At 39.1% G+C, this 27,466-nt stretch overlaps 1 protein-coding gene across 1 annotated transcript in view; it reads left to right on the top strand.

Moving 5' to 3' along the window:
• Positions 1 to 21,732, top strand: part of LOC311186992 (amine sulfotransferase-like) — a gene marked incomplete at both ends in the record, with an annotated part of 63,825 nt that extends 42,093 nt beyond the window's left edge. The window contains 4 exons of the mRNA XM_084258193.1: positions 6,730 to 6,856; positions 7,780 to 7,874; positions 12,168 to 12,354; positions 21,611 to 21,732. Of these exons, the coding sequence (XP_084114319.1) occupies positions 6,730 to 6,856; positions 7,780 to 7,874; positions 12,168 to 12,354; positions 21,611 to 21,732 (531 nt within the window). The remainder of the gene's footprint in view (positions 1 to 6,729; positions 6,857 to 7,779; positions 7,875 to 12,167; positions 12,355 to 21,610) is intronic.
• Between the last annotated feature and the right edge of the window lie 5,734 nt (positions 21,733 to 27,466).

The following is a 27,466-nucleotide window of genomic DNA, read 5'->3' as shown; positions in this document are numbered from 1 at the left end:
AGTCTTGGCCAAAGAAGGCTTGAGGGAAAAAGCCCTCACATCTCACATATTCACAGGGTGACACCTCAGCACCTTATACTGCCTCACCTTGCTCAGGTGAGCGCTAGGAGTCCCTGGCCTTGGCCTTGACACTGCTCATGGTGGGACTCAACAGCATCCCTGCTGTTATACACGCAGGTGGTTTTAACGAACTCACAAAGCCCATTTGGACATTAATATTTATTTATTTATTGTTTTACATGCGTTTTACCCAGCATCTCCGGGGTAAGAGACTTCAGGAAAATGAGTTTCTCCCCAGCTTATAACTATATTCCACGGACAATCCTGGTCAGAGATTTGGGAAGTGGATAGAACCAGGGGAGAATGTGTCAAGTCTTTAAACACATTCTTTTCTTCCTCTTCAGGTATTCCCTTGCAGAATAAACCAAGGTTCTACAAGTGGATGTAAATTCTAGAAAGCTGAAGCTGTGAAATTCTTATGCTTTTCATTCCATTTCTGTCCTGTGATGGAGTAGAATGGGGACTGGGTTGGGTTGGTGGATCAAGTCACAAGTTTTCGCAAATGTTCCCATCCTTCCTAAACTTGGGCAGCTGTAGTAAGGTGTAGCGGCAAACCAAAGGACCACCCCTGTTGGACCTGCTTCCCCTCCCCCAGCTCTAAATTGATGCAGCTCTGAGTTGGAGCACATGACTTTTTGGGGGTGACTGAACAGGAAGGGATTTGTACAAGTGACCACCAGATGGTCACCATCTCAACCCAGCTTGTTAAATGAACTTTTGGGACATTTGTCAGGAAAGCATTTTTTGAGTGACTGGATTTGAGAAAGGTGGTAGTTACTGGAAGCCCACAGGTAGTTGAGGCTGGATGGTTATGCTGGAGAATCCTTTTCCTTGACAGAGGGAATTATGGGCAATCCATAGACTTAACCTGAAACTGAAGTTTTCCCTTTTTTGCCAATAAACCAAAAGTAAACTTTGAAATGTTGCCCCTGAAACACTAAATGAAAAATGGTACCCCTGGTCCGTCTAAGGCCAAGTTTTTGGTTCCAGTCAGACATGTAGCAAGGTTGGTAGCTCTTGCAGCTCATTGACCAAACTCTGTTTCTTTTGTGTGTCCCCCCATTTTTATACCTGAATCCTCCTTACGTTTGGACTCACATTAGCTGTCTCTGCCTCCAGCTTACCCACCTCTGAATTGCTTTACTTGAAACACTGTTTTATGGCAAAGGGCACTCTAGGATACCTGGTAGAAGATACCCACTCTGAGTTTTTAATTTTCTCAAACTTCGGTTCATTTAGTTTTGTTGCTCCCCCTGCCCTGGAGCCCAGTTTAGCACTGTCTCTTGCTGTACTGTTCTCAGGTTGTTTGACCCTTGAATGTCTTCTGTCTTTCCCCTTTTTCTTGTTTGTGCTCAGGATCAGCTAAATAATTTGTAGCGCCCCTTATTGAAAATTTACTAAGGAGTTACAGATGGCCACTATAGAGCATTAGCCAAAGAGGCCATGTCCAACCTGTTTCCTATGGGAATTTCCAGGTAATACTTCTATGGCACAATGAGCCAAACAGCAGAGGCTGCCTGAGGCCAGAGGAGGGCACCAGTGACCTGGACCCCCATACCCACTGAAGGCTCACTGCTTCCACAGCACTCTAGGCAGCTCTGCTATCCTAGGACTTGGTGCTTGTAAAGGCCAGGAATGGCCACAGTGCAGGTTTTCTATGATCCAGCAGACCGGGTAAAGGAGGAGTCAGAGTCCTCAGTGGCTTTTTGAAGGCTTTTATTGGGGTTTACCAGGCATATGGCAGGCAGGGGCACTGGGGGGCCGGGAGGCTGGCAGTCCTCCCAGCCCCCAGCAAATCCTCACTGTATCAGGGCTCTCTGGCGTTCTCTCTGCTTCTCGGCTTCTCTTTTGGCTTCTACTGGCATCCCCATGACGCTGCCCTTAAAAGCCCAGTCTTAGCCCAGGTGAATCCCATCTACCTATGCCCACACCCTACTCCAGGTGCCCGCCATCAGGCATGCATTCAGGACCGCAGGATCCATCATCTATCCTGATGGCGGGAGGGCAGAAAAGCCTGACATTTTCCCTTACCCTACTATAGTGCTAAATGATAAGACTCAGGGGAGTCTAGAGTTCATTGCTGGGAATAGGGGAGCAGGGGGTAAGTGTGGGCCCCAAGTGACCCTAAGTATCAGGAAATGGATAATAGTTCTTTTTGATCTGTTGGTGTTCTTTTGTCTCCAGGATAAACCTTTGGACTTAACTACCTTCTCCCCTATTAGTATTTTGCTACTGATGATGCTTTTCTCTTCTGACCTCTTGCTGTGCCCTATTCCCCAGATTACTCCACTTTAGAAGTGAATTTAAATCCCTTCAGAGATGGAGACTGATTTTTGTTGGCTTGGGAGTGGGCTGTGTGGACAAGTCTATCCATCTGGGAGTCGCCACATATCCTTCTCCCCCAATTCTCCACTGAATGAGTGTAAGGTCAGGAATGGACCAGTGCAGGTTTTCTATGATCCAGCAGACCGGGTAATGGAGGAGTCAGAGTCCTCAGTGGTTTTTGCAGGATTTTTATTGGGGTTCGCCAGGCATATGGCAGGCAGGGGTGCCAGCCTCCCAGCTCCCAGAAAGTCTTCACTCTGGGCTCTCCGACTTTCTCTCTCTCTCCCTGAGCTTCTGCTGCTGCTCGGCTTCTCTTTTAGCTTCTCTTTCGGCTGCTGCTGGTGTCCCCATGACGCCTCCCTTAAAAGCCCAGTCTCAGCCCAGGTGAATCCCATCTACCTCTGCCCACACCCTACTCCAGGTGCCTGCCCTCAGGCATGCATTCTGGACCACAAGGATCCATCATCTATCCTGATGGTGGGAGGGCAGAAAAGCCTGACATTTTCCTTACCCTACAATGAGTCAGGATTCATTCCTTCACAGCATTCATTTCAATGTGAATTTCACATCACAATGAAAATGAAACTGTTTTGATTTCCATGTTTCTTTTTTTAATTTTATTTTTATATTCCCCATGCAATTGCAACGCCCTTATTTTGACCCCAATCCCCCCTTTCCCCGCCCACCCCCCATAGTGTGTCTCTGGTTCATAGTTGTTTGTTGATTTTGATTTTTTTCTTTCTTATAGTTATTCTTTTTCCTGGTCCCTTATTTAGGTTTTCTAGATTCCTGCTATGAGTGAGACCATCCAGTGTTTTTCTTTTTCTTTCTGGCTTATTTTGCTGAGCATGATCCCTTCCAGCACCATCCATGTTGCTGCAAATTGCATGTGCTTATCTTTTTTGATTGCTGAGTAATATTCCATGGTGTATATGTACCACATCTTCTTGATCCAGTCATCTATTTTTGGGCATTTGGGTTGTTTCCAAAGCTTAGCTATTGTAAATAGTGCTGCTATAAACAGGGGTGCAGGTGCTCTTTGGAATTGATGTTTCTGTGTCCTTTGGGTAAATACCTAGGAGTGGAATTGCTGGATCATGTGGAAGCTCTATGTTTAGTAGGTCCAGAAATCTCCACACAGCTCTCCATAGTGGTTGGACCAGTTTGCACTCCCACCAAGAATGCAGGAGAGTTCCTTTTTCTCCACGTCCTCGCCAACATTTGTTGTTGCTAGTTTTTTTAATATGTGCCATTCTCACTGGTGTGAGATGGTATCTCATGGTAGTTTTGATTTGCATTTCCCTGATTGCAAGTGATGTTGATTTCCATGTTTCTTTAACAGGGTACTCTCCCCTCCCATCTTTCCTAGCTAATGTCTCATGAAACAAAGTAGCATTGTCCAAATCTAACTCCTTCTATTAAATTAATAATGAATACTGTGAAAGAATTTAGTGGTTGCCAGAAGAAACATGGGGGAGGGAGGAGGTTATGGAAAAGGAGGAAGAGGAAGTACTGGCAGAGGTGGTTTGTTGAAGGGTGAGTGCAAATGTACCCACATGGAAGAGCAAAAATGTAATCCCCAAAAGTTAAACAATTTTTAAAATGAAAAAAATGTTGAGTACTGACCTCCTAATATGTAAATATTTAGTATCTGATGCTGTTAAGTTTTGAATAACTTGTAAGATTTCCCCCCAATATAGTAGATGTCTAAAATCATACACCTGATTCTTTTACATTCAGTTGTTCAGCACAAAAAATACAGGAAATTTGGAAAAAAATAAAATTGGCTGCCATTTCCTAAACCAGTATTGTAATTTTCAAAGTTAATTTCCCCAACTTATTTTAAGTTCAAAACACTGACTTTACAAAATGTTCTTTCATGATCTGATAAATTTTCTCCAATTAAATAATTGCAAATTTTTCATTCACTTATAATAATGAAAAAGGCAGTTGGGCCTCCCCGGTGGCACAGCGGTTGAGCGCTGGGTTGCGAAGCTGCCCGCAGCCTCTGCAGCGCCAGTTTGATCCCCGGCTGCTCCCCGGCCACCAGAGGAGGGTCCCACGTGTTGCGCAGACCTCTCCTGCCACCCGCTGCTCCCCTCAGCAGTGTACTTCGGTCCTTCTGCCTGCTCTGCTCCCCGCTCTGGCTCTGGTGAATTCTCTCACCCTCCCATGCTTCTGACTGTACCCAGTGCTTGTATAAATAAATAATCTTTAAAGAAAAGATAAAGGCAGTGTGCTCCATTTATACTTTTAAGGTAATCAGAAGTTTTCTATTACATTGTTTTTTTTGGTCCAAAGAACTAGTTTCTTTTGTAAAAACATAAGTTAATGTTTTCTAATTCATGGATTTCTAATTTTATGTAAATGAATTATTTCTCCATGTTTTATTTGTGTTCATCTTTTTATTCCTGTCATTATGATGATTGCCAAGAAACTATATGTTATTCTGTTGAATCATTTATCTGAATTTCACTTAACTTTGACACTTGTTTTCTTTTTCCCTGGGGTTTTACCTACGCTTTTGTTTGCTTTTGATTTTCCACATTATTTTCTACTGATGTATAATTTATAAATTTTATAATTAATTACATTATTCTGTGCTTTCCTTTTTAAATAATTTGGGCATCCCGTGCTTTATTATTATAATACATGCTGCTATGAACAATTCTGACTACATGCCTGGTGCACATCTCCCCAAGGATCCCTAAAATTACCACCTGGCAATAGAATTACAAAGCTACACAATAGAAAAGTATTCACATATTTAAGATGATGTTACTTTTTAAAAAAGGAGTAGTAGTAGTAGTTTATGCTAAACTACTTTTGCTTCTAGTAATTTTTCCTATTGAATTTTAAATTTTATCAATCTTGTATTTTTTTTTAAAGATTTAGTTTTATTTATACAAGAACTGGGTACAGGCCAGAGGCATGGGAGGGTAAGAGGATTCACCAGAGACAGAGTGGGGAGCAGAAAAGGCAGACGGACCAAAGACACTGCTGAGGGGAGCAGCCAGTGGGCAAGGCAGGAGAGGTCTGCCATGCCATGTGGGTATCTCCCTGGCTGGCTGGCTGGGAATTGAACCCATGCTGCAGAGGCTGCAGACAGCTTCACAGTGCTGCGCTCAACCCACTGTGCCAACGGGTAGGCCCTGGTATTTATAAAAAGATACCCCAGGGCCTCCCTGGTGGCGCAAGGGGTTAAGCACAGCACTGTGAAGCTATCCACAGCCTCCGCAGCCTCTGAAGCACAAGTTCAATCCCACCTGGACCAGGGAGCTACCCATGTGGAGCAGCAGACCTCTCCTGTCTCACCCCCTTCTCCCCTCAGCAGTGTATTTCAGTCAGTCTGCCTGTTCCATTCCCCACTCTGCCTCTGGTGAATCCTCCCCCACCCCTCCTTGCACCTCTGGCCTGTATCCCAGTTCTTGTATGCATAAATAAATAAATCTTTGAAAAAAAAATAACTCAAGCTGATCTTAATTTGCATTGCCCTAATCATTAATGAGATTAAATGCTTTTTGATATTTATTGCCAATAATTGATTCTCACTCAATGAAATTATTGTCTTTGACCCAAATTCTTATTAGAATGTCATTTTTTATTGAGCAATTTTATGTGTATTTGGGACACTAATTTATTATTGGTTATAGGTGGATCTAGTTTCTCTCTTCTCATTTTGTGCTTTTTTAAAGCTTTATGGTATATTATGATTAGCAACATCCTTTAAATTGAATGTTACCCAATTAATTTTAAATTAATGTAACCCAGTTAAATTTATGTTATTCTTATTTAGGTAATCTCTTGCAATGCCAACACCAAAAATATATTCTTTACATTTTCGTATCAAGGTTTGCTTTTATATTTAACTCCTTAATCCATTTGTAAATTATTTTTGTGTATCTCATGAGGTAGAAATACATTTTCATTTTTCTTCTGTGTGGACAATTATCTGTTTCTGCATCACCCATTAAGTAATTTTCCCCTTATTCACTAATCCTCAATGATATCTTGGCTGTAAATCAAGCTGATACTCACAGATGATAAGTTGAATCGGTTTCTATGGAAGGTAATTTTTAATGTTAATCAGTTCTACAAAAAAGTAATTTAACTATTAGGAATTTGTTATTTATGCTTGCATATGTGAAATGTCATGTGAGTAAATTTATCTCTTACAACAATTTTGCACTTGCAAAAAATTGCGACCAACCAAAATTTCCAAGAGTGGTGTACTGCATGAAATAAATCATCATACAATCAGAAAATTCAGTATTATATAGGTGTTTAACAAACCTGAATGCATAATTAAGAATTTCTAATATTATTTCATTACATTCTCTGCAGATTATTTATGTCTACAGAAACCCCAAAGATGTTTTGATCTCATTTTATCATTTTTCAAACATGGTGGTAAGACTCGAAGAAGCACAAGACTTGGAAAGTTACATGGAAAGATTTTTGGATGGAAAAGGTAACCGTGTGTTTATTAAGCAACATGTTTATGAGACAATATATTCATTTAATCAAATTTTCAAACTTAGGAAACGTAATTTAGGACAAGGGAGGTTAATGATAGAAGGTGGAATGAGTATGTTACTATTGTATGTCAACGTTATTTACCACTTCATGGCCTCCTGTCTCCACAAAGACCCCTTTGGGAGTTGTCATGATTGCAAAGACATATTGTGACAGATCAAAAGAGAATGACAAACCAACTAGCAATTTAAATGAGTTAGATCCAAAACTAAATCCATGTGTTCCAGAATAGTGAATGTCAAGGGTGGGTATCTATTTTGTATTCTGTCATTGATCTGTGGCAGGCATTGTATGTTGTTAACCACAGATCTTAAAATCCATTGATGTTCATTGAAATATTTGTCCACAGTTTGTGTTTTTTTTTTAAAAAAAAAATCCACAATTATGCATTCTATGTATAAAGACTTTAACTCAGAGGACATTTTAGGGTGAAATTATTAAGATGGTAATTTTTTAGTTTTTGCCTTTAATTTTAAAAATCTGATTTTAAAGTGCTTTCTATGAGTAAACTTTTAAAGAAAAACAAATGTAAACAATAGACAAAAAGGGAGACATGAAAACTTATTTTTCATGTGGAAGAAGTAAGAAAGGAATACTTACCTAAAAGAAATGATCAAAATTTGTTTTGGGGACTGCTTCTTTTGTATTGCTGCATTCTGACAGACATAGCCAAAGTTCCAAAGTCAGGTTGCTGTTAAATTGTGTAACAGTTCCTCCAAAATACAATTTTAAAAAGGCAGCATGATGGTCTAGTGGTGGTAACTTTTCTTTCTGAGGAATCCAGGAGAGAAAAGAAAGACTATAATTTACTCTTATGCAAGTGCAACATATTTACCTTATTATTAATTTTCCCCACAGTGGTAGGAAGTGTTTGGTTTGATCACATCAGAGGCTGGTATGAGCACAGACATGACTTCAATATTCTGTTCATGATGTATGAGGAGATGAAGAAGGTGAGAAGTTTGTTTTAGGGCCTCCCCGGTGGCGCAGCGGTTGAGCGCTGGGTTGCAAAGCTGCCCGCAGCCTCTGCTGCGCCAGTTAGATCCCCGGCCACCAGGCGAGGGTCCCACAGGGCGCGCAGACCTCTCCTGCGGGCCCGCTGCTCCCCTCAGCAGTGTACATCGTCACTCTGCCTGTTCTGCTCCCTCCTCTGGCTCTGGTGAATTCTCTCACCCTCCTGTGCTTCTGACTGTACCCAGTGCTTGTATAAATAAATAAATAAATCTTTAAGAAAAAAAAAAAAGAAGGTTGTTTTATAAACTCCTTTTGGAATCCTTTCTTTCTTACTTTCAATTACCCATGTTCTCCTATTTATCTTCATAACTAATTTGTTCTCAAACTACTTTTTCTGATTCATCATTTCCTGCCCACTTCTTAATTACTATTCTTTAGGACGCTCTTCTCTCTGTACAGTCATCTTTTGTGCTTTGTTTTTATGTAGCCATCTGAAACAATAGATCAAACTAAAAGATCTAGAGCAGCTGTAGCTTATGTAAGAAAGGACACTACACAGCGTGGGTGATAAAGTCACTATGAAATGACTAATTAGCGAGAGGAAATTATGTGCCCTGTGAATCAAGTTCTTCTCTTTTTATTTATTTAATATTTTATTTTATATATATTTTACATCATTTTTAATTTTTACACAATACATGCATTTTAATCTTGGTTATATTTCCCATACAATTCCCACACCCCCCACCCTGTTTTGAATCTAATCCTCTCCTCCCCTCCCCCCCAGTGTATCTCTGGTTTATTGTTGCTTGTTGATTTTTAATTTTACTTTATTATAATTAGTCTTTTTCCTGGTCCCTTATTTAGGTTTTCTAAATTCCTGCTATGAGTGAGACCATCCGTTATTTTCCTTTTTCTTTCTGGCTTATTTCGCTGAGCATGATCCCTTCCAGCTCCATCCATGTTGCTGCAAATTGCATGAGTTTATTTGAAACACAGCTTTCAGGTGAAATCACATAATGATTACATGTTTGTATCCAATCAAAGCTGTCTTAACAAACTATATAAACAAACCAAATGAAACAAAGCACATTTACAGTGCACTGTTTGTATTGCAAATCAATATATAATTGATATATTGATGTATTGCAAATCAATATATAATTGACTAATCAAAAATTATTTAATATATATTATATGACTATCACTAAATCATGAGAAAAAGAACTGAAGGCTTTATTCATACAGCTTAAATCTCACAGGTATTAGCCAAGCAAGTCTATATCATTTAAATCTGTTTTAACTGTTATTAAGTAAAGTCTATAGACTATGTTAATATAGTGATTTCTTTAATATCAAGCATTTTAAGAGTTATAAGAAAGGATAGTAATGTGAAGAATTAATATTATTAGAATATCATTCCCTTTAGTGGGTTAAAGGTAGTAATAGTGAACACAGGCAAGATAGAGGGAGACCAGTGTGTTAATCTATTAAAAATCAGTTGTACTTTGGAGTAGAGTGGTGTTACTGGGATTGGAGAGAATGCAGTTTTAAATACCTTTAAATAAGTTTAGGAAGTAAAAAGGAAAGGAATTATATATATAGGAAGAATGAGAAAGAGAGCAGGGTTAAGGAAGCTTCGCATTTGTCTGGCTCACGAATATCTATGTAAAATGAGGTCATTTGTGAAGGTGTTTAGGAAACACTGAAGCAGGGTAAGGCCAGAATGAGACTAGGATGAGTTCGGCTTTGACCTATGGAGTTTAAGATAATTTAAAAGCATCTGAATGAAAACATGTGGATAATATGTATATATAGAGCTATATGAAAATGTTTGCACTAAGTATATCAATGATTTTAATTTGTGTTTTTTCATATTTGGAGTATAACTGAAACTGTGAACATGGGTAACACTTAGAATGCAACTTAGGGGTTCAGAGATGGGAAATGAGAAGGAAAGGAAGTCGGCGTCAGCCTGGATGGAGAAGAGAAGGGGAACTAGAATTTCTTACTAACAAACCTTACCAAATCCAACCCTAGAAATCTGACTGCAAAATTGAGGCTACTAGAAGGAAGAAGTGGGGATGGGGAGCAAAAAAAAAAGGTGGGGGAGCCCAGGACTATGGGGGAGGATTTTTGGTGCTACAAAAGCGTGGTGTGGTTATATACATCTAAAGAAGTTTGCATCTGTACCTCTAAATCACGTGCAGTGTTGTCAACCAATGCTACCTTAATAAAATACAATACCATTAATGCCACTAAACATTTTATAAAGTTTGAGTAGAAAGGGATGAGCCCTGCAAGGAGACAGACACAGAGAGATAAAAGCAAAACACGGATTGCGTAGTGACATAGAAGCAAAGCGAGCATGTGAAGAAACATCTATACGATCTGAGATCTCTGAGGCTGTTGAGATGGGAAATGAAAATGTCTATCAAATGTAGTGACATGAAGTGTATTATGAGGTGCAGTTATTTTCTTGTGAGTCTGTCAAGCACCAAGCACTCTGAAACCCAGTGTCAATTCTCCTTGACTATGGAAGGCTTTTCAAGTTACTGTTTTTGGAACTTTACCTCTAGATGGAAATTCTTATGTTTTCCCAGAGCATTTCCTATCCTTCCTTCTGAATAGGAAAAGTTTTTTCTTCCTGAAAATTGCTCTAATTGCTCCAAGGTAATATTCATTTCTCCTTCCTTTGAGTTCTCACTGCAGAAGGTCTATTTGTTCCCAGTTTTCCCAACATCTCAATGCATTTGTTGTGCTAAAATATCTATAACCATTTTATAATTTTTATGTTAGTTTTGTACCCACAACTTTGCCAAATTTGTTTCTGCTAACATTTTTTGGTGGGATTTATTTCTAGGTCTAAAATCATGTCTATAAGCAGTGATAATTTCACCTGTTCTTTTTCAGTTTGAATCCCTTTCAATTTTTTTTCCCTTGCCTAATTGCTCTAAGGTTCCCAGTACTATGTTGAGAAGATAGGAGGAGGATAAACATCTTTGGATTGTTCCTGACTTTAGCTGAAAATGTTTCAGTCTTTCACCACCACTTTTGATGTTCAAAGTACATATTTCATATATGACTTTAATGTGGCAATTCCCCTCTATTTTGAGTTGATGGAATGTTTTTATCATGACAAAGTGTTAGATATTGAGAAGTACTTTCATAGACTGGATTGAGATGGTCATGCACTTACTTTTCCTTCATTCTGTAAATGTGGGGACTAACACATTGGTCAATTTTCGTATGCTGATCATCTTTGCACTCCAGGAGTAAATCTCTCTTGATTATTATATATAATGCTTTTAATGTGGTGTTGAATTTAATTTGTTTTCTAGTCATTACTTGAGGAATGAACTTGGCCTTTCATTTACTTACAGTGTTTTTGGTTAGCTTTGACATTAGGGTAATTCTGGTCTTACAGAATGATTTTAGACCTATTTCCTCTCTTCAAGTTTTTGAACTTTTTGGGGATGATTGGTGTTAATCGTCCTTTAAATATTTGGCAAAAATCACCAGAAGGCATCCAAATTGGGCTTTTCTTTGTAGGGTCAATTGTGTTTAATTAAAAATAGTATCTAATTTATAATGATTTGACAACAATTTTAACTGTATGATGTTGCAAAAGCAATATGTGTCTGTAGAAACTGTATTAGGAATTTTGAAATAGGGCATTTTATTTTTTACTTTCAATACAGTATTAAATAAATTACATGAGAAATTCAATATTTTATTATATACTTTTCTTTATTCCTACATCCAAATGTAGATCAATGTAAGTTTTCTGAGTATATTTAAATTAGGTTTAGCTAAGATATAATGTCTGGTACATTAGGTGTATTAAATATATTTTCACTTATAATGTTATCAATTTATGATATGTGCTTATTTGAACATAATCTCAATTTATTATAAGCCAATAAATATCTGTATCTATTTTCCAAATGAAATTTTGAACTCTTAACAAACACAGATAAAATGTTATTTTTCTCTTAAATTTTTGCTCCACCTAAGCACATTTTCTAAAACATCTATGAATGAATGTACGTATAAATGAATGAATGAAGATGAATTGTGTTTATAAATTCAAGTAATAGGAAGTTCTAAAAATCAACACCCAAAAGACTGATTTTTATAGAGAGAATGAGGAAGTAATCTATCCTTGTCAAATTTGAGGTTTAAAATAAGATCAAAAACTTTCACTTTTCCAAAGAGAGATAAAGATGTTAGGCTGTAGCAGATCCATTCCTTATGAAATGAATAGTTACTTATACTCACAATTTTTTCAGGATCTCAGAAGTTCTGTATATAAAATCAGCAGATTTGTTGAGAAAGACCTGAATGAAGACGACATAGATGCTATTGTGAACCAGGCTACTTTTCAGAATATGAAGTCTGATCCACGAGCAAATTATAAGGCTATACTAAAAAACGAAATTGGAACAAGAACAGATGAGGGACATTTCATGCGCAAAGGTGATGCTTGGTGGTTTATAGAAGCAAAAGTGTTGAATTTTCGCTTATATTGTTCACTATACTACATACGGAGTATTTCCAACATACCTCTCCAAGTATGCCATTTAGGCCCAGAGAGTCAAAGATACTAATTGTAAATGGTCCTGAAAGTATCCCTGGATTATGAAACCATTTTTCAGTATAGAGCCTGACACCTGAACCTGCCAAATAAATGTTCATCACCTTCTGGCTCACATGACCCTATACTTTAAAATTTGTTTGCTAGTCTTACCTGAAGAAGTGGATATATATAACCAGGAGAGCTTCAAGTTTTCCTAGAAAATTCTAGAAATTTACTTAATATATATTTTGTGTGGGAGAGGTCATTTGGTTTATTTCTTCATGTGTCAAATTTCTTGAGTGCCAAGGGTAGATTGTTCTCTCATTCACCCAATCTGCTATGAATTTTATTATTCAATAGCATGCAATGACTTTTTTTTATACAGCTGTTTCTTTGTTTATTTTTTATTGAGTTAATGTTTATAACATGAATGTGACTTGGAGTAGAGTCATTCCTCTTCAGATGGATGTGACCACACCACACCCATCACCGAAGTCCCACAATCCTCCACCACAGGCCCCTAGGCCCCCTCCCTCTTGGCTCCCCATCCTTGCCCTCCCCATCTGAGGTTTATTTTCATTTAGCTTTGTCTGCTCTTTGTTTTGTTTCACTGCATTTCACATATAGCTGTTGCTTTTCTTTTTTTTTTTTTTTTTTAGATAATAAATTTTATTGTTATATTCCCCATACAATTGCAGCGCCCCCATTCTGACCCCAATCCCTCCCCTCCCACCCCTGCCCCCCTAAAAGTGTCTCTGGTTCATAGTTTTTTGTTGATTTTGATTTTCACTTTCTTATAGTTATTCATTTTCCTGGTCCCTTATTTAAGTTTTCTAGATTCCTGCTATGAGTGAGACCATCCGGTATTTTTCTTTTTCTTTTTGGCTTATTTCGCTGAGCATGATCCCTTCCAGCGCCATCCATGTTGCTGCAAATTGCATGTGTTTATCTTTTTTGAATGCTGAGTAATATTCCATGGTATATATGTACCACATCTATTTGATCCAGTCATCGATTTTTGGGCATTTGGGTTGTTTCCAAAGCTTAGCTATTGTAAACAGTGCTGCTATAAACATAGGGGTGCAGGTGTTCTTTGGGATTGATGTTTCTGTGTCCTTTGGGTAAATACCTAGGAGTGGAATTGCTGGATCATATGGAAGCTGCATCTTTAGCAGGTCCAGAAATCTCCACACAGCTCTCCATAGTGGTTGGACCAGTTTGCACTCCCACCAACAGTGCAGAAGAGTTCCTTTTTCTCCACACCCTCGCCAACATTTGTTGTTGCTAGTTTTTTTAATATGTGCCATTCTCACTGGTGTAAGATGGTATCTCATGGTAGTTTTGATTTGCATTTCCCTGATGGCAAGTGATGTTGAACATTTTTTCATATGCCTGTTGGCCATTTGCATTTCCTCTTCAGAGAAGTTTCTTTTAAGCTCTTCTGCCCATTTTTTGACTGGATTATTTTCTTTGTTGTTGTTGAGTCTCATCAGCTCTTTGCAGATTTTTGTGATCAGTCCTTTATCATTAGTGTTGGGTGCAAAAATGTTCTCCCAGTTGGTGGGGTTTCTCTTTGTTTTTGTTATTGTCTCTTTTGCTGTGCAAAAGCTCTTTAATTTGATGTAGTCCCAGCTGTTTATCTTTGCCTTCACTATCACTGCTTTGGGTGATGTGTCTGTAAAGATGTCTTTCATGTGCAGATCACGTAGTGTTTCGCCTATATTTCCTTCTATATATTTTATGGTTTCAGGTCTGATGTCTAGTTCTTTAATCCATTTTGAGTTGATTTTTGTGTATGGTGTGAGGTAGTGGTCAAGCTTCATTCTTTTGCATGTAGCGACCCAGTTTTCACAGCACCATTTATTGAACAAACTTTCTTTGCTCCAATGCATAGTCTTTGCTCCTTTGTCAAAGATTAGTTGACCATAAATCTGTGGGTTTATTTCTGGATTTTCTATTCGATTCCATTGGTCTGTATGTCTGTTCTTGTTCCAATACCATGCAGTTTTGATGATTATGGCTTTGTAGTATAGTTTGAAGTCTGGGAGTATAATGCCTCCATTCCCTTCTTTTTTTTTCAGGAGAGCTTTGGCTATTTGGGGTTTTTTGTGATTCCATATGAATTTCATCAATAATTATTCTATTTCTTTGAAGAATGACATTGAAATTTTGATTGGAATAGCATTGAATCTGTATATTGCTTTTGGAAGGATGGCCATTTTAATAATGTTTATTCTTCCAATCCACGAGCAGGGGATATCTCTCCATTTCTTTGTGTCTTCTTCTATTTCTTTTAACAGTGTTTTATAGTTTTCTTTGTATAGGTCCTTTACCTCTTTTGTTAGATTTATTCCCAAATATTTGATTTTTTTTGTTTCAATAACAAAAGGGATGGTTTTTTTGATTTCTTCTTCTTCAGATTTATTGTTTGTGTATAGGAAGGCTACTGACTTTTGCGTGTTGATTTTGTATCCTGCCACTTTACTGAACTGATTGATGAGTTGAATTAGCTTTTCTGTGGAGTTTTTGGGGTTCTCTATGTATAATATCATATCGTCTGCAAATAGTGATAGTTTGACTTCTTCTTTTCCTATTTGGATTCCTTGGATGTCTTTCTCTTGTCTTATTGCCCTGGCTAGGACTTCCAGTATTATATTGAAAAGCAGTGGTGAGAGTGGACATCCTTGTCTTGTTCCAGATCTTAATGGAATTGCTTTCAGCTTTTCACCATTGAGAATGATACTGGCTGTTGGCTTGTCATAGATGGCCTTTATGATGTTAAGGTATGTTCCTTGTATCCCAAGAATTTCAAGGGCTTTTATCATGAATGGGTGTTGCACTTTGTCGAAAGCTTTCTCAGCATCTATTGATATTATCATATGGTTTTTATATTTCTTTTTGTTGATGTGTTGGATAACGTTGATTGATTTTCGGATGTTAAACCATCCTTGTGTCCCTGGAATGAATCCTACTTGGTCGTGGTGAATTATCTTATGGATACATTGTTGGATTCTGATAGCTAAAATTTTATTGAGGATTTTTGCATCAGTGTTCATCAGGGAGATTGGCCTGTAGTTTTCCTTTTTTGTGTTGTCCTTGTTCGGTTTTGGTATTAGTGTAATGTTGGCTTCATAGAACATGTTTGGTATTGTCCCTTCCTTCTCAATTTTTTGGAAGAGTTTGTGAAGGATAGGCACTAATTCGTCTCTGAATGTTTGGTAGAATTCATTTGTAAATCCATCAGGTCCTGGGCTTTTGTTTTTGGGGAGGTTTTTGATTACCATTTCAATTTCGCTAATTGTAATTGGTCTGTTTAGGTGTTCTATTTCTTCTTTATCTAGCTTTGGGTGATTGTAGAGTTGTAGGAATTTGTCCATCTCCTCTAGATTGTTAAACTTGTTTCCATATAACTGTTCATAGTAGTTACTGATTATTCTTTTGATTTCTGCTGTGTCCGTTGTGATTTCTCCTCTTTCATTGATGATCCTGTTTATTTGTGCTTTCTCCCTTTTTTCCTTTGTGAGCCTGGCTAGGGGTTTGTCTATTTTATTGATTTTTTCAAAGAACGAGCTCTTGGTTTCATTGATCTTTTGGATTGTTTTTTTAGTTTCAATTTCATTTATTTCTGCTTTGGTTTTTATTATTTCTTTTCTTCTACTGGTTTTGGGGTTTTTTTGTTGTTCTTTTTCTAGATCTTTGAGCTTCGAGATTAGGTTGTTTCTTTGAGTTCTTTCTTGTTTCTTGATGTGAGCTTCTATTGCTATATATTTTCCTCTTATTACTGCTTTTGCTGCATCCCATACATTTAGGATATTGGTGTCCTCCTTGTCGTTCAATTCAAAAAATTTTTTAATTTCTTCTTTCATCTCCTCATTAGTCCAGTGGTCTTCCAGTAGTGTGGTTTTTAATCTCCATGAGGTAGGAAAGTTCCTTGCCTTCTTTTTATGGTTTATTTCTAGTTTGATGCCTTCATGGTCAGAAAAGATGGTTGATATGATTTCAATCTTGGTGTATCTGTTGATGTTTGTCTTGTGCCCCAGTATGTGATCGATCCTGGAGAATGATCCGTGTGCGCTTGAGAAAAATGTGTACTCCATTTTTTTGGGGTTTAGTGTTCTATAGATGTCTGTTAAGCCCAATTGCTCTAGGTCCTTATTTAGAGCTTTGGTTTCTTTACTTATTTTTTGTCTTGTTGATCTATCCATTGTTGATAGTGGTGTGTTGAAGTCTCCTACTACGTATGTGTTTTCTCTGATGTCTGTTTTCAGAGAGGACAACAGTTGTCTGATATATTTTGGTGCTCCTTCGTTTGGTGAGTATATGTTAATGAGTGTTATTTCTTCTTGAAGTATTGTCCCCTTGATCATAATGTAGTGACCATTGGGGTCTCTTTTTATCTTTTTGAGTTTGAAATCTGTTTTATCTGATATAAGTATAGCTGTTCCTGCTTTCTTTTTTGGTCCATTTGCTTGAAGGATTGTTTTCCATCCTTTAACTTTGAGCCTATTTTTATCTTTTGTAGCTAAATGTGTTTCCTGGAGACAGCAAAAGGTTGGGTTTTGTTTCTTAATCCAGGCTGCAACTCTGTGTCTTTTTATTGAAGAATTTAGTCCATTTACATTTAGAGTTAATATTGATATGTTAACATCTGTATTTGCCATTGTGTTTGTCTTTCCTTTGATTTTATTTATTTATTCTTTTAATAACTTTTTTTTTTTTTGGCCTTCTTTCATTGTTATTCGTCCCTCTGAGGTTCTGGCTTTAGGACTCCTTGTAGTATTTTTTGGAGTGGGGGTTTAGTTGCAATGAAATTCCGGAGTTTCTGTTTGTCTGGGAAAGTCCATATTATTTCTTCAAAGAGGAAGGAGAGCTTTGCGGGATAGAGTATTCTTGGTTGGCATCTGTTTTCTTGGAGTCTGTTGACTATGTCCCTCCACTCTCTCCTTGCCCGTAGTGTTTCTTCGGAGAAGTCTGATGTCAGCCTGATTGGCTTTCCTTTGAATGTTATCTGTTTCTTCCCTCTTGCCAGCTTCATTATTTTTTCCTTGTCCTGGATTCTTGGGAGCTTTACTATTATGTGTCTTGCTGTATTTTTTCTTTCGTCGTGGAAGTTTGGTGTTCTTCTTGCTTCTTGTATATCAATTTTCAGCTCCTCCTTCACATTTGGGAAGTTCTCTTCAATTATCTCTTTGAATATTTTCTCTGTTCCTACTTCTCTCTCCTCTCCTTCTGGTATTCCTATAACTCTTATATTTCCTTTCCTCATGGAGTCAGATAGTTCCCGAAGTCTTTCTTCATTCTTTTTCCTTCGTACTTCTCTTTCCTTTTCTGTTTTGGTTCTTTTTATTTCTGTGTCTTCAAGAGTACTTATTCAGTGCTCGCTTCGGCAGCACATATACTAAAATTGGAACGATACAGAGAAGATTAGCATGGCCCCTGCGCAAGGATGACACGCAAATTCGTGAAGCGTTCCATATTTTTAAAAGATAAACACATGCAATTTGCTGCAACATGGATGGCGCTGGAAGGGATCATGCTCAGCGAAATAAGCCAAAAAGAAAAAGAAAAATACCGGATGGTCTCACTCATAGCAGGAATCTAGAAAACTTAAATAAGGGACCAGGAAAATGAATAACTATAAGAAAGTGAAAATCAAAATCAACAAAAAACTATGAACCAGAGACACTTTTAGGGGGGCGGGGGCGGGGGCGGGAGGGGAGGGATTGGGGTCAGAATGGGGGGCTGCAATTGTATGGGGAATATAACAATAAAATTTATAAAAAAAAAAAATAAAAAAAAAAAAGAGTACTTATTCGTTCTTCCATTTCATCAATTCTGCTTTCATTGCTTTTCCCAGAATTCTTTAGTTCTTCCATTAATTCTTTGATCTCCTGCATTTCTTTTACTTCCCTCTTTAGGGACTCAATTTCATTCTTCTGATCGTTGATTATTTTTCCCTTATCATTGTTTTCCTTTATGACTTCTGTCAGTTTTTTAATCACGGCAATTTTAAATTCTCTTTCTGGAAGGCTCAGAAGTTCTTCCAAGTTACTGTCGTTGCCATCTGGGGGCTGGTTTTCTTTTTGTGGTGTGCTTTTTCTCTGGAGAGTTGCTAGGTTGCGTGTGGTTCTTCTCCTCCCTACAGTCTGTTTTCTAATTTGCCGTATGCGTTGGGACACTGTGTAGTTGGGACTGGCCGGCATCTTGGGTGGGCTTCTCTGCTCCCCCCTGGTTCCTCCAGGAGTCATCTGTCAGTTTCAAGCAGTCTTTATTGGAGAAAGGTCCCTGTTCTAAAATGCCGATGTGGGGACACACTCCCCTGTGCGCCTGGTCTGCCCCGGCGGTGGGTTCCTGCTCCCCCTCTGGGCTTGGACTGCAGGCCAGAGGGGTTCTGGCATGGGCGAACTTCCCCCGCTCACCTCTGGCTTCTGAGGAAGCCTTCTGCAGGTAGTCTTTACTGAAGAAATGTCCCTGTTCTAAAATGGTGATGTGGGACACACTCCCTGCGCGTACGGTGTCAGGCACACTCTTCTGCGTGCCTGGTCTGCCCCGGCTGTGGGTGCTCGCTCCCCCTGTGGGCTCAGACTACTGGTCGGAAGGGGCCCGGCGTGGGCTACCTCCCCAGCTGGCCACTATCTCCTTCAGGAGCCTCTGCTGGCTTCAAGTCGCTAGGTGGCGCCAGAGATCTCTCCTAGAGCCCTTGGGGAGCTGATTTTCCACCCCGTGGGACAGGGAGCAGAGCGGGTATGGTAGGGTACACCTCAACGGCTTTGGGGTGCTGTGTCTGCCTTGTGCCCCACCGTCGTGGGGAACCCACGCCCCTAATTTCGTGCCCCGGGTCTCAGTTCCAAAGCCCTCAGTTCCAGGACGCGGGCTGTAGCCCAGATCAGTGGCACGGGAATGGCGCCTTTTGAATCCCGCTCCCCTGCCTGGGCGCCTGGTTCCTGCTCACTCCGGGAAGGCCTCCGCGCGTCTCCCCGCAAGCCTAGGTCGTCTCCCCGCAAGCCTAGGTCGCAGGCGCGGGGACCTGGGCAGCTGTGATCCGATCCGCGCAATCCGCGCTGCTTTCCCGGCGCAATCCCGCTCCGCGTCTGTTTTTCCGGCGCGCCGCTTCCGCGCAGGCTTACCGGGCGGCCGGGGCTGTGTGCTGGTGCTGGTCTCCTCCTGGGCGGGGCTCTCTTCAATGGCTCCCGGAGCTCACCTCCGGGGCGGATCCTGCGGGGGTTCTCCACAGCTCCCGTTCACAGGGTGTGGTGGCTGCAATAGTTCCTTTCCACTCACAGTCCCGCTTGCTGCGTCCTTTGTTCTTGTTGGCAGTTTTAGTTTGTTTTTTTCCTCCTCTCTGCGGGTCGGAGAGTGCCGCCTCTATGGGCGGGGGAGGGGAGCAGGGTTCTGCGCTTCCCTCCCTTCTGGTCCTCTTTTATGGCAACTTTCTTCTTCGGGCAGTTTGCTGGCGTCGTCCGTTTATCTTCCGTGTCCCGGTTCTCACTGGGACCTGCCGCTTTTCCTCCCTATTAACTTTTTTTAATGGGAGATCTTACTCGCAGCGTCTCCTCGCCGCCATGTTGCTCCGCCCCCCAGCATGCAATGACTTTTTATTGTGCTCGTGTAATATATCCAGCATTAAGAAAGAATATATTTTCCAACTACTGTTCCTTAAATAATAAAATTGTTTAATTTAACCTTTGAATATACATCATTCTGAAAGAAGCATAATCTAAGCTCTATTTTATTCATACATATTTTATACATTAATGTTTTCATAATGTTTATTATGATGTACATTGATTAATACATAATTGTGTGGAGATCTCATTGAAAGTTTTCTAGATATCAGTGTTTAAAAAATAATGTTTTGTGCCTCCCTGGTGGTGCAAGGGGATAAGCAACGCACTATGAAGCAATCCACAACCTCTGCATCATGAATTCAAACCCCAGCTGGCCAGGGAGCAATCCACATGGTGCAGCAGACCTCCCCTGACTTGCCAACTGCTTCCCTCAGCAGTGTATTTCAGTCAGTCTGCCTGTTCTGTTCCCCACTCTGTCTCTGGTGAATCCTCTCACCACCCCCCAACCCCCGCCATCTCCCGCCTGTAGCCCAGCTCTTGCAGGAGAGGTCTGCGCTCCATGTGGGACCCTTGCCAGCGGCCGGGCATCATACTGGCACTGCAGGGGCTGCAGGCAGCTTCGCAGCCCAGCGCTAAACTGCTGCGCCACGAGGGGAGGCCCTCTTTCTTCTTGTTTAACTAGGTCAAATATAAGGCATTTTTCATGAGAACTTACTAATGCAATTAATGTTCACACAAGAAACATTTTTTCAAAGATTTATTTATTGATTTATGCACAGAAGAACTGGGCTGTAAGTCAGAGGTGCAGAGGGTAAGGATTCACCAGACACAGAGTGGGGAGAAGAACATGTAGATTGACTGAAATACTCTGCTAAGGGGAGCAGTGGGCAAGACAGGAAAGGTCTGCTGCACCATGTGGGTTAGCTCCCTGGCCAGGGATTGAACTCAGGCCACAGTGGTGATAGTGTGATAGTGCCAAGGCTTAATCTCTACACCACCAGGGAGGCCCCCCTACACAAGAAACGATTGTTGTTCAAGTTGCCAAATTGTTTATTTTCATTTAAAAACTTGATTCTATGTTGATTTTAAACATCTTTCAAGTAAAATGGCAGAAATGGTAGATCTGGGCACCCTCTGTGATCTTGACTTCACTACATGAAAATGTCTTATTTTTACAATTTCAAAATTGGAGAAATACCTACCTTGTATGTTTGTATTAAAGAGTATATCTTAGGATACCGATAGTTTGCCATATATGATGCTTCACATTTAGTACAATATATTTTAAAATATTAATCTGCCCCTATATTTTAGTTTTGGTTTTCCTGATGAGAAAGGTTATAATTGAATAGCAGTAGTTGATAGAAGACTAAGAGATAAGGAATTTGACTATAAATATTTTCTTATGCATTCCTAAATTCATTTCTTAGCTAATAAATGTGTGAGGAAAAGCAAAGTATCAAACCCATGAGAAGTAATAGGTATTTAGCTTGATTTGGAGAAGAGATTAGAGGGGTTGATGGAAACATTTACCTGATAATGCTACTTCTCAATCAGGTGTTGTTCATGTGTTTCATTTCTCCACTAGGTACCATTGGAGACTGGAAAAATCACTTGACTGTGAAACAAAATGAAAGATTTGACAGAATATTCCAAAGGAAGATGAAAGGTTCCACTTTGAAGTTCATCTGGGATATAAATGAAGGCTAAAGTCAGTGCAAAATAAGCTCACAGAATCTGCTAAGTACAAAACGCTATTTTATATACATATTAATTTGTGCTTCTCTTGCAATGTTCATTATAAAAAGTTTGGTGATAAAAATGAGTAGACTGTGCTTACAGTAGATGCAATGAATTAGATGAACCCTGAAAAAACTGAAATTTCAAAGTTAAAGCTATTAGTGGGTTGTTTGCTGTGGTAGTCTGCATTACAAAGGGACAACAGAAAGCTGGCCTCATGATTTGTAAATGTTGAGATTTCTTTTCTTTGTAATTTTTGCTATCTACAATATAAAATTTAGTGTCAATTGACATTAAAATTATTTTGCTCCTGCAGTTTAATTTTAATTTTTCATTTAAAATCAATTTGACTATTGAAATGAAATAAAGAGCTCATATGTAAACATGTATCTGTTTAATATTTTACCGGATCTCATGTTTTCATTAAAGGTCAAAGGATCAAAGCTGAGTCAGCTGTTTAGTTGGCTCAATGATTAACATTGAACATTTGGCTGAAAAATAACTGCAGCCGTAGCGTCACTGACTAAACTCATTCCAGTTGTCTTAATAGGAAAATAAGTAAAATCATTTCCAATAATTAGGGAAATATAGGTACATCTGTTCATAATTCTCAAATGAGTAAAAGTTCTGAATATAAAAGCAGTAGAAGAATAAAAGATAAAATTCACAATGCCTTATTAATAAAGAATTGCAAATCAAGACCACAGTGAGATAAGCATCTCACACCTGTTTGAATGGCCCACATGGAAAAGACCAGAAACAACAGGTCCTGGTGAGGATGTGGAGAAAAGGTAACTCCCCTGTGCTCTGTTGATGGGAATGCACACTGGTCAGGCCGTATGGAAAGCAGTATGGAGGTGTTTCAAGGTAATAAATCTGAATCTGCCATTCAAGCCAGTAATTCCACTCGTAGGTATCTATCCAAAAAATTCAAAAGGAAACTTGCACTCTCATGTTTATTAAGGTATTCTTTACTATAGCTAAAGTACGGAAACAACCTAAGTGCCCAAATACAGGTGAGTGGATCAAGAAATGGGGTATACGTCCATAAAGTGTTACTACTCAGTGATCAAAAAAGATAAACTCATGCCATTTATGATAACATGGATGGAGCGTGAAAGGATAATGCTAAGTTAAATAAGTCAGCAGAGAAAGATAAATGCCAGGTAGTGTCACTAATACGTGGAGTATAAAATTACTAAAATGATAGTCAGATAAAGACAAACTTAAAAATTAACCCTTGATAGCTGACTACAGAATTGAAACACTAAGCAGGGAGAGGGGCAGGAGAAGGGTAAGAGCAAAGAGAGAAGGAAGCACAATGGTCTATGATGGTAGAAGATAGGTCAGTTGGTGGCAGGCACACTAAATGCAGTAATGCTTGATTGGGGTACTCTTTACCATCTCAGTTAAAAATTAATTATTTAATTAAAAATCGTAAAACATCTATCATCGGAGAAAGCACTCAATAAAGCAACATTGTAATGAAAAAATAGACTCCTACTGATGATGAAGGACTTGCTTCAGAGGATGCAGCTTTCTCAAATGATCCAATTTGGGGATCTAGTTTATCTCCCTACCAGTCTCAGCACTGCAGTTTCTACAATTCACAGATTGACTGTTTCTGTTGTTTTTCAGAAAAGATCTGCTCTAAAGTATTTTGGAAAAGAATTGCATCCAATTGTCAACCCTGCATCTTCACTTTCAAGTAGTCAGGATTAAAAGATGCCCTGAGAAATACAATGGAAAAGATGAGCCAACAGGACATCCAAGATTATTGTTCAATCTATCACTCTATGTCAGGAGGAGGAATTTAGTACTACCAGGGAAAAAGCCCTGAGTACCTATTATCTCAGCAAGGTGTGTGAATGCTAACACATTTACCTATTAAAAAATGTTATTGTCTTTAGGACTGATCAATGAAGAGAAAATAAGTTTTTTCCCCCAGTGACATTACATGGAGATTATTCTTCAGCAAATCCATTCAGTCATTATACTCTCTCCCGCTCAGTCCCACTGAGCTAGGCAGTACCCCAAAATAAATAGAGCAGATTACTTTATGGCAAATTAAAGAGTCATGAAATTCACTAACATGTTCAGCTCCTCTTTAGTGTGGTTTGTTGTGTTATTAACTTTCATGGACTTTTTTTTTTTTTTTTTTTTTTGTGGGACCCTCGCCAGCGGCCGGGGATCGAACCGTCACTGCAGAGGCTGGGGGCAGCCTCACAGCCCACCATTCAACTGCTGCACCACCAGGGGAGGCCCTCATGGACATTTTTAAAAAAACACAAAAACAAAAAGACTAGTATAATAGAGTGTACCCAATGTACTTCAACTATTTTCTACATATGGCCAAAGTTTTTTCTTTTTGTTGTACATTTTGAATAATTTTGAAGGAAAATCCTAAACATCATATACATCTATATCTGCTTCCGTATCTCCAAGATATGAGGACTATTATCACATACTCAAAATTTCTTAATCTCATCAGATATCCAATTAGTGAAAGTCTTTTCCCAATTGTCAGGTTTGCTTTTTATAATTTGTTCATTTGAATAGAATCCTTTGGATCTTATACTCACAATTGGCTTCTATATTTCTTAAGTCTTTTAAAAAATATAAGACCCCATCTTTGTCTTGAAACATCCCACAGATTTTTCCCATAGTGTTAAAAGCATCCCACAGTGTCAGTTAACACGCTCTTATTCTTTTGTAAATCCACAGACTAATTGGATTTTGGTATGCCTTTAGTTTTTTATTTCATCCCCGTCTGATTGAAATTTAGCTGAACTCTCTCCCTCTACTCACTATCTACATCCCAGGTCTTTGGCCAACTTTGCAAACCAGTCATCAACATTCAGAGTTGATAAGAAAACAGTTCATGTACATAAAGACAAAACATGTAAACTGCTATTAAATTTGCCAAAACACTGAAGTACAATCACTGTAGCCAAAGATTCTGCCCAATTTAGAACAAAGCCAATCAAAGCTAAAGCTCGTTATACAAGGTTTCTTTATTCCACCTTTTGGGGTTCCGATGATGAGTTTCAGTGTGTGCAGTTCATATTCATCAGCAGGTAGAAAATTTATAAAGGATAAGAGAAAACAGAAAAGAAATACCTGCATAGACACAGATGGGCAGGAGAGAGGCCTTTTGCCAGGGCAAGGAGTGTTTGTTTATAATGTTCTATGAAAGTATCATGCAAATTATTGCCATGGAGCCAAGTTCAGCTGGTCTTCTATGATTGATAATATTCTCTATCCCCACCTGATAATGGTCTCTTCTGACCCTACCTCAGATTCCTGGAAACTTCCATAGCTGGGTTTAGGTTAAGAGTCATTAGTCATCCATACCCCTACTTCTGGGGAGACCTTATGAGACCTCCTATCCTAAATCTTTTAACCTCCAAAGAAAATGAAGCACACACTCTCTCTCTCAATACTTTTATCATCTGTGGCACACACTGGAGGACAAATACCATTTTAAGTGACTTTTTGTTTGAAATATTTTGTTTTGCTTTCTCCAGAAAACTTTATTTTTGTTGGACTATGCTATGATCTACAACACTGATAAACTGAATCCTTTTTTGAGCAGAACTGAAACATTTGCTTTTCCATGATACCCTGAAATGAGTTTAGTAAGTTTTTGTAATGGCAACATATCTGTTTGCATCAATTCAGTAATGACAATTGGAACATGGTTGCTTGGAATACAATGTCATATTTTCAAATATGACTAGACTGCTTTAATGAATCTAAAATGACCTCAGGGACTTAAAAGAGAAAACAACCTGATACCTTGCTTTTAGAGTTCCAGGTCACCCCTCACAGAAACACAGCACATTTTGGAACCTCAAAGAGAAGAACTTACTGATAGATACAAGTACTACAGGCCAAGTCTGATGGTGAGAACCTGGAATGTTCCTGGGCCTTGAGAAGTCATACACAAAGAGCTTAATCAGAGATTCCCTATGAGAAGTTCCAGCAAAGCAGATTTTTAAAATATACATGGTATATTTTGTTCTTAATCTACTTATGCTGAAGACCTGGCTATCAAAACCAGAACTAAATTACAAATGAGTTTGATTGTAACTATTTGGTAAAATTGGAGTGAATGTGGAGAAAGAAATGTTTCAGTGATAACTTTTTAGACATCAGATTTGCTTCCTCTTAATTGCTTTTGAGGTTTTTGCTGTTTTACTGTGAGTTGGACTTAGTCCTGAATTTTTCTAATAGCTGCCTAAGACTTTACAAACTAACACAGATATAGGGCCTCAGTCCAAAAGAATGGCTCTTTTTTTTTTAAGATTTATTTATACAAGAACTGGGGTACAGGCCAGAGTTGTGGGGGGTGAGAGGACTCACCAGAGACAGAGTGGGGAACAAAACAGGCAGAGTGACTGAAATACACTGCTGAGAGTAGCAGCAGGTGAATCTAGAGTGGTCTACTGTGCCATGAGGGTTGCTCCCTCGCTGGCTGGCGATCAAACTATGTTGCAGATGCTGCGGACAGCTTCATAGGTTGTGTCTTAACTCCTTGAGCCACCAGGGAGGCCCCAAGAGTGGCTCTTTTGTCCTCTAGGGAAAGAATTCACCAGAGAGCATTAGTTGTAGTTGAACCAGGCAAGACTTTATTGAAGAGACTCATGCATGAAGAAGCCAGTTTGGGACAGGAAAATATAATCTGGCTCCCCAAATGAGTTAGGAGGAGATATTTACAGGGTAAGTCCTCTAGACAAGGAGAGAAGCATCATATCTTCTTATGGGTTTGGTTATGCCTGGGCATGCACAGATGGGTTTCATGCCAATTGTCTATGTGGGCTCTCAGCCTTCTCCCTCCAGGAGACTGAGATTATCAGAAGTCAGGATCTAATGTTCTTTATCTCTCTCATGATATCATGGTCAATCTGGTGGGCCAAGTTGTTTGGACAGGACTAGCCAGCCCCTGATTTAATCCACTTTCTCAAACAGAAGTTGGGACAACTCATCCTATCACCTCACAATCTCTTTTACATAGGCTGTCTTATTACCCCTGAGAGATTTTACTCCCTTTTTCTTAAGGGGATTTGGGGCTGAAGGTATCTTCTTCTGTAGCTACATCCTGCTGGTCTGTCATTGTCTTTATTCCTAGAAGAGAGAACATCTCTCACTGCCAGTTTTAGCAGGCAGTATGATGGCTGCCAACCTGGGGAGGTGTGGGATGGAACTCTTGCATCATTATCAACTCCTCAGGGAAATTTTGCAACCTGGAAGGTATAAACTTTGTCAACAGGGTCAGTGGACAGGGTACAAAGTCTAATGTAGGATGACAAAGCCCACATTTCATTGACCTCAGGCTCAAGACCAGTTTGAACATTGGCAGACCTCACTTTAGAGCCATCATGGTGATGGCTCTGAAGTTAACAAAACTCTCTATCTTTTAGAAAAGGATTTCGTTTTCAACTATTCCAAATCAAAAGTTTAGGGGGAAAAATAAGAAACATTACTTTGAAGCATCATAGCCAGACATAGAAAAAACTAACAAACTTAGGATGCAGTTTAATTTATAGTTAAAAACCAAAATATAAACAAATAATTGAGAGGTCCAGAAACTGACACCCTTCCCTATCAGTATTTACCTGAAATATGAATGGATTAATTGCCCAATCAAAGGGCTTTGATTCACAATTGGATAAGAAAATATGATCCAGGGGTTCTCCCTGAT

The sequence above is a fragment of the Talpa europaea genome (assembly GCF_964194135.1).
Source record: "Talpa europaea genome assembly, chromosome: 2".
In the NCBI taxonomy this organism is placed as follows: Eukaryota; Metazoa; Chordata; class Mammalia; order Eulipotyphla; family Talpidae; genus Talpa; species Talpa europaea.
Note: the sequence above shows the minus strand (reverse complement) of the source record. Positions and strands in the feature narration are given on the sequence as shown.